This window comes from Vombatus ursinus, unplaced genomic scaffold, assembly GCF_900497805.2.
Source record: "Vombatus ursinus unplaced genomic scaffold, bare-nosed wombat genome assembly UNPS02014818.1, whole genome shotgun sequence".
In the NCBI taxonomy this organism is placed as follows: Eukaryota; Metazoa; Chordata; class Mammalia; order Diprotodontia; family Vombatidae; genus Vombatus; species Vombatus ursinus.
In genome coordinates this window covers 48,077,137-48,091,325 of record NW_020954596.1, presented here as the reverse complement: position 1 = coordinate 48,091,325, position 14,189 = coordinate 48,077,137, and the positions used below count along the sequence as shown (strand labels likewise).

Sequence of the window (14,189 nt, the reverse complement as noted above, 5' to 3'; positions counted from 1 at the left end):
GAGATGACACAAAGGAGAGGTAGCTAAAACACTGGATGATAGAATCAGGATCTAAAAATCTTGATAAGCTAGAGCATTGGGCTGAATCAGATAAGAAGACATTCATTTGGGATTATTAATGTAAATCTTTATACTTGGTTACAAAATATCAGTTTCAAAACTATAAAACAGGAGAGGCATGCTTAGGTAGCAGTTTGTCTGAAAAACTTCAATGTGACTTAGTAGTGCCATGGAGCAAAAAACTAATGTGGTCCTGGGCTGCTTTAAGAGAGGCAGAGCTTCCAGGAATAAGAAAGTGAGAGGTGTCAACAGGCAATCACAACGTCAGGAGACTTATGTGAAAACCAGGTTTATTACAAGAGAAATGAACATGCACTGGAACTCAAAGAGTTTACAGTTTTTACAGAAGTTTGCATATTTATGACAGTACAAAAAAAGGAGGAGAAAATAGGAAGGGGCATGGCATGTGAGGGGAAAGGTAAAATAACCCTTCCCAAAGGGGAGGATCAAGGCAATGGCAGAAGCCATATTCTTTCCTCTTGGGAACTGCTACACTATGAAGATAAGAGGGTCTGCTTATCTGCAAGGATCCCACAAGCATTTTCCCCACACTGGCTGGCACCTATCTTGCCTCCCAAGGACACACAGGCAATCCAGCTTGGGGTGCAAACAAATTATGTCAGCCGGGGGCTTCATCCTTGACACATTCAGGGCCTCCTTAATACTCTCGATCCAGTGTTTCTGGAAAATATGGCAACATAAAAAGACACGTTCATGTCAAGACCCCTTAACAGCTCTTAACGTAGTCCCTCTGTACTCTGTCCTAGTCAGACCTCATCTGGACATCACAGGTTAAGAAGGACATCAATAAGTTGGAAAGTGTGCAGAGAAGGACAACCAGAATGATAAAGGATACTGATTCCATGTCATATGAGGATCACTTGAAGGAGCTAAAGATATTTAATATGGGAAAGCCAAGATGCAGGGGAAACAGAATATCTATCTTCAAGCATCTAAAGGGCTGTTATATGGAAGAAATTACACTTGTTCTGTTTGCCTCAAAGGGTAGAACCAGGAGAAATGCGTAAAAGTTGCAAAGGGGCAAATTTAAGTTTAATGTCAGGAAAAATTTCCTAACAGCAAGTGCTATCCAAAAGTGGTATGGGCTGCTTTTAGATGTGGTGGCTTCCCCTCCTTGGAGGTATTTAAGCTGGATGACCACTCGTCAGGAATTTCTTTTAGATACAGGTTATTAGATAGGCAATGATACCTCTTCCAACCCTCAAAATCTGTGCTTCTGTGACCTAAATGTGAATCCTGGCTCTCTACCATTTATTACCTGTGTGACCTTGGACAAGTCACTTAACCTCTTTAGGTCCGTTTACTCAATTATAAAAGAAGGATATGGGGCTGGATGACCTCTGAAGTTCCTTCTAGCTCTAAATCTATGAGTGTATGAAGGTGTCAGTAAAACAACTAAAAACCAGTAACTGAAAGAAAAAAATGTACCATCTAACTATGAATAGATAAGAACTTTCTAAAACAAATGTAATCAGAGGCATCTTGATCAAATCACACTCAGCTCTCAAGAGAAAAGCATCCTGAGTATGAATTATTTTTATTGTGGTTAATAGTAATTTAGAAATAATTCATTATTTTTAGCAAAGGTAATTATTGATATTTTAATACATACTGAATAACCTAACAATACAAAATTAAAATATGCAATTGGTAAATATATTTAATTTAATTTAAGGTAATTATGAAGCTCCGCTACTATACACACACACACACACACACACACACATATATAGCAGATAAAAGTAATTTGGGCTTCTATTATCATAATACTTAATAAAATGATAACTGAAGTATTTTAAGGTATAGGTTAAAAGACCTAGACAAAGGTTTCCATCACATTGGATAGCTACTTTATTAAAGATATATGGAAGAACATGAAGGATAAGAAGGAATAGATAAGCTTCAATATTCACTGGTAGAAGGAATGCCCATACTCATAAAATCACAGATCCACTAAAGTAAATCCAGTGTTTCTGGAAAATATGGCAACATAAAAAGACAAGTTCAGGGGACCCCTTAATAGCCCTTAACATAGTCCCTCTGTGCAAGTCATGCACCACCTTCCTGATGCCACGGTCCTCTTCAAGAACAAAGGATGTGGCGACAAATGAACTAACATTTCAAATACTTCTATTTGTTTTCAAGGCAGAAGCAGCTTTTTTTTTGGGAGGGGGGGCTAGGCAATGGGGTTGAGTGACTTGCCCAGGGTCACACAGCTAGTAAGTGTTACAGTCGGAGGTGAAATTTGAACTCAGGTCCTCCTGAATCTGGGGATGGTACTTTATCCGCTGCGCCACCTAGCTGCCCCTAGAAGCAGCTTTAAAAGATCAAACTTCAAATGTTATCATTTGCTAACCAAACACATTATCTCTCTGTGACAATTAGTTAAGCTTTCTCCTACTTATTTCACCAGTATCATCTATGTTCATAATCATGCTTATATATCAGAATAGGGCTGTGCTACTTGGCTCTCTGGAATTTGGCTTAATCCTCCGTTAATATAATCCTACTCTTAGTTTCACAACTTTATCTTTGCCCTTTCCATTTGCCTTTGGCTCCTTAAACGCATCTCTCCAAACTACTGATCCAGTAATAACTAATAATAACAATAACAGCTAACATTTATTTAGCACTTCATATATGTCAGGCACTATACTCAAGTGCTTTACAAGTATTACCTCATTTGATTCTAATAACCCTGGGAGGTAGGTGCTGTTCTTATCTCCATTTTAAAGATGGAGAAACTGAAGCAAACAGAGGTTAAGTGACATGCCCAGGGTCACAGAGTAAGTGTCTGAGGTCACATTTGAACTCAGATCTTCCTCACTCCAGGCTCAGTGCTCTATTCATTACACCACGTAGTTGCCCCAGTAGCCATGCTCCCTTGCTATCCACTGGGGCCGGTGCTCTATCCACTGCGCCACCTAGCTGCCCCCAAAGATAATATTTGTTGAAAAAGTGCTGAGCACAGTATCTGATGCATAGTAGGTACTATATAAATGCTTATTCCTTTACCTCCTAGAAGGGGGAATAAATGTTCTTTTGTCCCCCAGGGGACAGAATTTGAACTAACAAGTGGCAGTTACTGGGAGACAGATTTTGGCCACAGTTAATTAAGTAACTTCTGCCTAGAGCTGTCCAAAAATGAAATCAGTTATCTTCTGAGGTAGCCAAATCCCCTCTTCTGGAAGCATACAAGTAGGGGACAGATCTTTTAAAAGAGATTCATTTATTTTATTTGGGGTTGTAGTAGATGACCTTTAAATTCTCATTCAATTCTAAGACTCTATGACTCTGAGAAAAACAGTTCATTGCTATGTGAATGAATAAATAAGATCTGGAGATACAAACTGAAGTGAGACAGTCTTGCTCTCAAGGAGTTCACATTCCAATGAAGGAGACAACACATACAGAAACTTTCAGCTGCAAGTCAGATGGAAAGGTCCCATGGTCCTTAGGGTGCAGCAGCAGAGATGGTAGTGCCTCTTCTTTCACGTCATTTCCAAAGATAAAATCATATCACTTTCTGATGCTGAACCATTTGACAGTACCAAGGATTTTAATGGTGACAACTTTCTTTTCTAGGTCTTCAGTTAAGCCGTTGTGAGGTTGTATCTCCCAGATCATGGCTGAAGGGGCTGGGATAGAAGTGTGAGTGATATTTTGAAAAAGGGTTGCTGCCACTCCCAGGGCTTTCAGGCTTACTTGCCTATCAGTGGCATTAACTGTGTTGATGGTAGCAAAGATGGCCCCTTTACCTATTTCTTTTTTTCCTGAAGTATAGTATTTTACTAACTGTGCCATATTGCCACAGTGATTACTCCCCTCAATGATGGCTGTATGGCTCAGGCTGGAAACGGGACCAGTGGTCTGAGGAGCACTGTTATTCTCAAGACTCTTGAGTTCAGGGTTCTAGGCTAGCTCAATCAGGGCCTGAGATGGTAGTGGTGATTTTTTTGACTTGACCAGCACAAAATATCTCCTTTCTCTCCCTTGTGGTACCTTTTTGCTGTTTACTTTTTGACTTATTGTTGATGAGTAGGTGATTTCTGTATTACCGAAAAGAAAATAACATCACCTAATCAGGCTATTCTTTCGCCTCTGGGTCATTATAATCTGTTGCTTTACTACTTCCTTACTCTTACTTTCTCTCAGCTACTTTAGACTTAATGCATTGAGCCTTTTAAAGAATGCTTGGAATGAATTTATTATTGAACATCCATCTTTTTTTTTCCTTTTGTGGTTAAGCTTAGTGCAGGTTAGGTCACACTGGGTTGCATCTGGAGCTTCATTGCTCTGACAAATGTAGTATTCCATTCTCTCCTACATTTTCCACTAGGTGCAGAATAGTCTTGGTTATTAAATTTTCTTTTCCATTATATTTGAAGGTCTTTCTCCTGGTCACTTGCTGAAATTTTTTTTTCTCAATGGCACTGTTAAATTTAACCACTATGTGTCTTAGAGTTTGTGGCCTTGGGCTTTTTCCTAGAAGGATCTGTGGATTCCTTTGATTGGCATTTTGTTTTCTGTGTTCAAAAATCCTAGGCAGTTTCCTTGTATTATTTCTTGCATTATAGTGTTCAAATTTTTTGACCTGTCATGTTCTTCTGGGAGACCTATAATCATTAAGCTTGTCTCTATTCATCCTATCTTTGATATACATATACATATATGTATGTATGTATGTATGTATACACACATATGTATATATATTTCCCTATATGGAGGGCATTATTTCTTTTAATGTTATTGCTTTTTTGCTTATCTTCTACCATCCTCATTCTCTAACTGATCTTTCATCTCTTCTTGTCTGCTGGCTCCTTCTCTACCTCCTACAAATATGCCCATATCTGCCCCATCCTCAAAAAACTCCCACTTGATCCTTCCATCCCTGCTAACCATCATCCTGTATCTCTTCTGCCCTATGTGATTAAACTCCTTGAGAAGGCCATCTACAATAGGTGCCTCCATTTCCTCTCTTCTCACTCTCTTAACTTCCTACATTTTAACTTCTGACCTCATTATTCAACTGAAACTGCTATCTCCAAAATTACCAAAGATCTTTTAATTAGCAAATCCAATGGTCTTTTCTCAGTTTTCATTCTTCCTGACATCTTTGCAGTCTGTGACATTATCAATCACTGTGGTCAGTCAGCATCTGTCAACACTGAGGCAAGATCCTCTACCAATAAACAGATTATGACTTGCTAAAGGCTCACATGATGGTTAACATTTTTAGCAATAAAGTATTTTAACTTAAGATATATAAATTGTTTTGTTAGACAAACTATTGCACACTTAATAGACTACAGCATAGAGTAAACATTACTTTAATATGCACCAAAAAATTTGTATGACTCACTTTACTGAGATATTCACTTAATCGTAGTGGTCTGGAACGAAACCTGTAACGTCTCCATGGTATGCCTGTACTCCACGGATATCCATGAAATGTGCGAAGATGTGAAGAAGATCCCCTAGAACACTGGGTGGACCCTCACGGCAATTTTATGGAAGGACATAGATAAGAGTTATATAGGACAGGCAGGCATGGCTGAGTTGTAATCTGTTTCACCCGAGGGAATATTCACATTAATGAGATGATGGATCAATTGGAATATTGGAGTACTACTATAAATTATTTGGATCACAGAGGTCCAATAGAGTATGAGGAGTTGTCTCTTTACCAACCCAAAATTCAATTTTCTTTAAAGTAGGAATCTAATTCTTAAGGTAATACTATGAGGCTATACATTGTTTAAGATCCCTAGGATGAAGCTGGGTCTCACCAGGAAGGGAGTAAGAATTACATTGCCTATTTATGGGCTACTGTGATTTTTTTTTGTTGCATGTTCTATGGCATGGAAATTAGGATTCCTTTGTATCTAGTATGCTAACTTGCATCCTAATAAAGACACTGGGGACCCTTTTACCTAAGCAGTAGAGACACCTAGACACGAGCAATATGATGAGGTCCTCATGAGAAACAATGGATAGAAACAAAATGAGCTAGAAGAGATACGATTCTTAGAGATGCCCCCAAGACTTAACTTTGAGTTCAGTCCCATGTTAGGCCATGAATTACACATAAAAACATACACAGACTTACACATATATCCCTAGTATTAGAATAAGGTTCAGGCCAGAATCTTCATATAGCTAGCGTGCAAGTGAAAAACATATCATTATTCTTCAAGTAGCTGAGAAAAAACACGATGCAAAGAAAAGAAGATGAGATATAAAATCCAAAGATCTTATTGGTTGTGTCCCTTTTATGTACTCAAATTCTCAAATGGATCTGTGATTTCATCCATGTAAGTATTCTTTCATGCAGATTATAACCCATTCATGCCTGCCCATACTGTGTGATTCTTATCGATGTCTTCAGATAGATTTACCTCAGCAGAAAGATGGACAAGGGCCAGATATCCACTTAAAATGCTAGGGACTCTTCTCTCTTCCTCATTTTCTCTTTACATATCAAGGCTACCATGTGCACTAGCCTTGAACATAGCAGGAATTTATTTTTTATTAAACTGAATTGAATTGTGTGACCTTGGGCAAGTCAATTAAGCTCTCTGAGACTTAGCTTTCTCATCTCTAAGATAGTATAATGCCTGCCCTCTACCTCACAGTGTTCTTGTGAGGATCAAATACATAATATATCTGAAAATATTCTATAAACTCTAAGTACTACATAGAAGTATCATCATTAGCATTAGTGGTGGCTGTTTTTTTGGTTTTCTTTGAATGGTGTAGAATCATTACCTACCTCTCCCCACTCCCTCATTCCCAGTTGCTTAGGACAGTTGGCCTAAGCACCAGGCATTAAGTAAATGACATTTCTTAGAATACAAATGACTAAATAACAAATGCTCAAGACATTAATATATCTGAAAAAAATAGAATCTCAATTCACAGTGCTCTCAAACAAAAATTTATTATGGAAAGTTATTTCTAGTCTTTACAGATATTATGTATCAAAGTAAATTCTTCTAAAAGCATGTATAAAAATTGGACTGAACATCAGATGAAGATGTGTGTGTTCTTTTACATTAACAGTGACGGAGTGTAGGTTTGTGTATAGTAGAGAGGCAACCCCTAAGAGATTTGCTCAACCAATTAAATAATGACAGCAAAAAGAGGATACCATTAAAAACTCTTTTCTCTTGAAAAAGACTAGGGATGAAAGGAAGATTATTTACTGCAGAAAGTACTCCCTCTTCTTAGAAAGCCACAATACTTTGCCTCTCTCTATATTATGATAGTACATTCTACTTGGTACCAGAGGGATATGGGATATAAACATATTTTTAAACAAATATTTTAAACAAATATTAAACATATCATATGTGTGTGTGTGTGTGTGTGCATGTGTGCATCTTATTTAAACATCTAGGTGGTACAGTGGATAGCACTCCAGGCCCAGAGTCAAGAAGACCTGAGTTCAAATCCTGCCTCAACAACTCACTATGCCACACAGAACAAGTCACTTAATTCCTGTTCGCCTCAGTTTCCTTGTCTATAAAATGAAGATAATAATATTACCTCCCTCCCAGGGCTGTTATGATGATCAAATGAAATAACATTTTTAAAGCCCTTAGCCTCTGGCATACAGTAAGTGCCATATAAATGTTAGCTATTATTATTATTATCATCACTGTTATTAGCTTTTTAAGGGTCTCTTTCATCCTTGTGCTAGCATAGTACCTTGTGCTAGCATAGCACCCCACAAATATTTATTAAATGAAGTGATTTAAACATATATAAAAAAAAGAAAAATTACGAGGAGTCAGATGACATACATCAAATGTAAAAATGACCTTTTCTAAGTTGTCTAAAACTTTAAATGTAAATGAATAAGATTCTAAAAATTCATTGTAGAAGAAATAACACAAACCATAAAGAAGAACATAACACAAACCATAAAGAAGAACAGACTGGTTGACTGACCAACTGAAAAATGGTCAAAGGCTATGAACAAATAGTTCTTTAAAAAAAAAAAGGATTTGCAAACTATTAACAATCTCATGAAAGACTGCTCTAAAACACTAACAAGAGAAATGTAAACTGAGACAACCCTGAAAGCTTCACCCTACAATCAGCAAATTGATTAAAATTATTAGGATGGAAATAGTGATTGTTGGAAGGACTGTGGGAAGGTAGGTACACTAATAACTGTTGGTGAGGCCGTGAATTGGTTTAACTATGTAAGAAAACAATTTGAAATAAGGAAAAAGTGATCAAAGTATCTATTCCCTTTTAACCCAGAGATTTCACTACTAGGAATATACACCCAAGGAGTCCTAGAGAAAAAAGATCTATCATAAACTAAAATATATATAGTAGTACTTTTTTGTGATAGAAAAGAAATGGAAACAAAGTGATAGACATTGATTATGAAGTAGTTATACAAATTGTGGTACATGAGTATAACTGAATATTATTTTTCCAGAAGAAACAATTAATCTGAAGAATTCAGAGAAATATGAGAAGACTTGCTATGTTACAAAGTAAATGTTATGAAGTAAAACCAACAGATATAGGAAAACTAAACATAATGGCTAAAAAAATGTAAGCAAAAAGAAAATTAAAGATGTATAATTATAATAACTACTGTTGGTCCCAAAGAAGAGATATAGAAATGCATTTCCCTCCTTTTGTTGGAGAAGTTGGAACTTTGGGTATGCAGTATTATATATTATTTCAAATATGATTAATATTTCAGTTAGTTTTGTTTATTTATTTTTTTTCTTTTTTGCAAAGGAAGGCTCACCAGATAGAAGAGAAAAAAAGAATATACTTAGAAATGAATGTGAGGGAAAAAAACCCAAAAGGTATGAACAAAATTTAAAAAATAAACTGGCTGTGACTCAAAGAAGTAAAGAGATTCATTTCAATTTTCTTATTTTGTTTTTGGGAAATTAATGTTCAAACTCTCCCTCAGCATTTTATTTAGAAAAGTGAATAGAATTCTTCCTGCCTGTGACTCAGTTACTCCATACAGATTTACTTAATCTTCATTTCTTAAAACAAAACAAAACAAAACACTTTCCCTAGATTTTTACATGATTCCCTTTTTAAACGATTCCTTTTTTGTTGCTCTACTTTCTTCACAAATCAAAATGTCTGGCTTATGCTTTAAATAATACATTCACCAATCTCTCAGAAAGAAGTGATTTTTTTTATATTACTCTAAGAATGTCCCATTAAGATGATTTTTCATTATGTAGCATTACAGCAGAAGTTAATTGGGTGTCATATTAACTATGGCAACTATTTTTGGGGGAAGAGAGGTAAAATCATCATATCTATTCAAATATATGTATATATTAAACACATACTTAATCCTCCTCAAGAAGAAGTTACATATTAAAAATTTTTCCAGCTATAATGACAGATATACTTCCTTGGTTTACAAAACATTGTCTTGAAATTCTAAAAAAATTGTTTTCATTACATTTTAATGGTGTACTATATTATTTTCTAAATAAAGAAATATCATTTGATTTTGGAAAAAAAGATAAACTATGAATTACTACCCTTTCATTAAATAAATTATTCTCTATAATATAACAAGTTTCTAACAGGAATACAAAACATTGAAACCATATTAACTCAAATGTTGCATCTCTAAATTATTAGTAGCACTTTAACCTTACAGATAAAATTTTTTTACAACATTAAGTGACTGAATTAATTTAAGAAAATCTAAAATTAAAATACGCTGTCTACTTATGCAAAATATAATGCCCTTTTCCCTTTTAAGTTCAAGTGACTTAAAAGTACAAATAATTACAATTCAGCTGTATATGTAACCATTAGCACATACAAACATGCTGCAGAAATCCATATGGTATCATTACAGTAAAGAGATGCTAAAAAAAAAGCCAAATAGCTTATTTTCTATCAGTTCCTTAGCATTTCTTTTGCAATGACAGCCAATATATTCTAGACAAGGTTTTTGAAAATCCAAAACCGAATTTTTGAATTAAGATGTATCAGAGATATGTCTTAGTCTTTTAGTTAATTACATAATCTAGTGCAGTAGCTTTAATGGATGACTTTAAGAAAAACATTTCAAAGACACAACCAAGATCTTAGAGAGCAAATGAAAGGAACAGCAAGACTCTGACCCCCCATCCCTTCTCTCCTCCTTCCCCTTTCATTTTCTTTTAACCCTTTTTTGGGTTCTTTCCCCCCTTACTTGTTCCCTTTCCAACATCTGATAACAGCTACCTTCCTAATATTCCCTTAAATACTCCTAAAAGAATATGTCACATTCCACTCAATAATCAGCTGCAAATTGTATTGAAAATAAATGTACCATGAATTAGTAGCTGTCATCTTAGAAAGAGACATGTTACTATATTCTGTATCATCTCTATGGAGCTACACACAGGACAAAGACAGCTTTACAGAATGAAAATGTTATTGAGAATTATAATCCTAATAAAAATGACATATCTAACCTTTCATTTTCACAGAAATTAAAAATTGGATCATATAGTTTTCTTATGACTGTAAAATGTAATAGCATGGTACAAATTTAAAGTATCTACATATAAAAATGCTACTATAAAATTTCAAGGCATTGACAAATCTAAGTTAATTATGGACATGAGTTATATGAAATATATAAAGATATTTCAAAACATGCATGCTGTATATAAAAATTATTAAATAAGTGAATGTACTACCTGCTTCTTTTATAATTTTATAGGGAAATATAAATTTTTAATGCCATATTCATTTGTCCTATCAAAAAGCTATATGTTTTTATCAACATATTTCTGTTTTTTCTATAAACATATATATTAAATAATAAATACTAAAGTATTTTAAACATTAGCAAAGAAATAGCAACTTTTAACATAAGAAAATAATCATTAACCTGCATGAACTGGTATCAGATTCATTTTCTTCTTCACTAGTTCCATCATCTACTTCTGGTCTATCAAGCCAATGTGCACCTTCACAATCTTCAGTGGTAAACTCGAACGCAGGGACTTCAGAGGTAGATGCCATTGGCCAAGAAGGTGAATTCTGAAAATCTAGTTGGCTGGACCTTCGGTAACCAATTGAAGCCAATGGTAACTGCAGGCTACGTGGATCTAAAAACTTTCTATCACCATTTGTTCCGGTTTGTCCTCGATTCCAGAAATCTCCCTGCTGGCTGTCAATGGTAGAATTAGGAGATGATGCCTGATGGCCAAACCATCTCCATCTGATTTTTAAAATCTGCTTCACATCAAACTCTTTACGAGAACCAGACATCCTCAGAAAAAGCAAATGATCGTCTAGGCAACAGGACAAGAAGCACTGCACATAAAAGAAGATTTGTGCATCCAACCAAGACAAGAAAAGCACATGCTCTGCTGTCTACCGCAAGCAAATCTGGAGGAAAACAAATTTCATTCACACATGAATTTGAATTTGCTTTCATAACACTATGTCAAGCTACAAAGAACAAAGGATAATGAGAAAAAGAAGAGAAAGAGAGAGAAGGTAGGGCAGTCCCAATCAGTCAAAGAAAACTCTCCTTAGCCTATACAGAAATAGCCAGAGAATTTTCTATTACTCTCCTTTTCAGTACTGACCATTAGCTTCCACAAACACTGACAGCATTCATTAAAGTCCTTTCAAATGCAGAACACCAGCTCCCTTTCTTAAACCACAGAGACAGAGAGCACAATTCCTATGATGTATCTCAATCTCTACAGCTTACTCTGTTAACTCTTTTATTGCTGACACAGGAAATTTATTTGACAGTAATTTCCTTTACACTAACAAATATCTTACACAAAGGCATAGTATTTCAAAATACTTTCAGATAATAGAATTTAAATCTGGCAGGTACCTTGGAGATCTAGTCTAACGCCTTTACTTTACAGACAAAGAAACTGAGGCCCATAAAGGTTGTGACTTCTTTTTAAAAAATCATCATCATCATCATCATCATCATCATCATCATCATCATCATCAACAACAACAATAACAACAAGCATTAAGCATGAAACATGTGCCAGGCACTGTGCTAAGCACTGGAGATGCAAAGCATGGCAAAAACACTATTCCTGTCCTCAAGGAGTTCACATTCTAAAGGAGGAAACCAACATGCAAACATTTATGTACAAACATGACACAGAGTGTAAATAGGAGGTAACTCAAAGGAAGAAACTAGCAAAGGGAGTATAGAGAGAGGGATGGGAGGCAGGAGATGGAACTGGCAAAGGCTTCTCTTGAAAGCTGGGATTTGAGCTTAGTCTTGAAAAAAGCCAAGGAAGACAGAAAGCAGAGCATTCCAAAACATAAGACAGCCAATGAAAAGACACTGAATTAGGAGGCAGAATGTCATGTACTAAGAACAGCAAGACTGCTAGTGTCTCTGGATCTTAGGTTAACTGAAGTGGGGTAAGGCATAAGAAAACTGGAAAGGTAGGAAGGAGATTGGTGGTAAAGGGCTTTAAAAGCCAAACACAGATTATTTTATATCAGGTGGATTAATGCATAAAGTGCTGGACCTAAAGTTGAGAAAACTCATCTTTCTGAGTTCAAATCTGGCCTCAGACACTGACTAGCTGTGTGACTCTAGGCAAGTCACTGTTTGCCTCAATTTCCTCATCTGTAAAATGAGCTAGAGAAGGAAATGGCAAACTACTCTTAAAAAAACCCCGAATGGGATCACAGAGAGCTGGACATAGTTGAAATGACTGAACAACAACAGGTAATAGGGAGCCACTGGAATTTACTGATTATGTATGTGTGTGACATGGTGAGACCTGCACTCATGTGTGAGGTGAGGAGGCCCTGCACCAGGGTGAAGGCAGTGTGTATGGGGGAGGGTGAATATAAAAGATGTTGTGAAGATAGCAGCAAGACTTGGCAACTGTTTAGATATGTGGAATGAGTGAGGGTGAGGAGTCCAGAATGACACCAAGTTGTAAGCTTAGTTAAGACGATGGTCTTGATTGTAACATGAAAGTTCTGAAGAAAGGAGGATTTGGAAGGGAAAGATAATGAATTCTATTTTGGACATGCTGAATTTGAGATGCCTATGAAAATCAAGATATCCAAAAAGCAGTTGGTGATACAGGACTGGAGCTTAGGAGAAAGAATAGGGTTGGATATATAGATATGTGAATCATCTGCATAGAAATGTTAACTCAGTGATGGAAGCTTATGAGAGCAATAAATCCTTTAGCAACGAGGAAGCCACTATGTCCTGAAACAACCCAGTTTGTTTTTTAAATAGCTTTATTTCTTAGGAAATTTATTCTTTTTTTTTTTTCAAAGGCAGTTGGGGTTAAGTGACTTGCCCAGGGTCACACAGCTAGTAAGTGTCAAGTGTTTGGTCTGAGGCCAGATTTGAACTCAGGTCCTCCTGACTTCCAGGCCGGTGCACTATCCACTGCACAACCTAGCTGCCCCCAGGAAATTTATTCTTACGTGAAAGAAACAATGGAATTCTTATGGGAGAAAGGACTATTCCATCTTAGAATTCATGGCAGAAAAGGACAGGAAAGCCTAGGCATATACAGGTGGGATCTCTCCCCCATTTCATACTTGTTAACCTGAGAATCTTTCCTCCTATTTCACTGAAATAATTGAGGCCATTTACTGAGCATTTTCTACCCCTTTTTGCTCATGTCACATGACTAAGATGCCTTCTACTGCTTTATTATCTCCTTTCATTCCCGTCTAACATGAAAAGGTGGCCCTTTTCCTTGCCAAGGCAACCTGCAATCCTTCTCAATGCATAAATGATCTGCTCCAGCAGAATTCCCCTCTAGCATCCCTACTCTCTTGCTAATCTTCATTTCCTCCTTACTTGATCTGTCCATCTTTATTAGTTATCATCCCATGTCTCTCCTCCCTTCTGTGGCAAGACTTCCATATATAATAGGTGCCTCCACTTAATTTTCTCTCATAAGAATTCCATTGTTTCAACTCCAACAACTAATTAGCTCTTCCTTATTCATTAGAACAAAGTTCAGAATAGTAAATCCCTGGTCACTTCCTCTACCTTTTGAAAGGTGAAATTATTATTAAGGCAAGTCAAGAATTAATATTTACTTGGCTTTGGGCAGAAAGAGTGCTCCAGTAGA

At 36.2% G+C, this 14,189-nt stretch overlaps 1 protein-coding gene across 6 annotated transcripts in view; it reads right to left on the bottom strand.

Annotated features, from left to right (window-relative positions):
* KLHL5 (kelch like family member 5) overlaps positions 1 to 14,189 on the bottom strand; it is a 127,340-nt gene that overhangs the window by 69,300 nt on the left and 43,851 nt on the right. For 3 of the 6 annotated variants that reach the window (XM_027836158.1, XM_027836157.1, XM_027836159.1), the window contains exon 1: positions 10,976 to 11,358. The exons of 1 other annotated variant lie outside the window; for it this stretch is intronic. In XM_027836158.1, coding sequence (XP_027691959.1) covers positions 10,976 to 11,358 — 383 coding nt within the window. Of the gene's footprint in view, positions 1 to 5,443; positions 5,578 to 10,975; positions 11,359 to 14,189 lie in introns of those variants that run through there. 2 more of the 6 variants (XM_027836162.1, XM_027836161.1) reach the window with 2 other exon arrangements.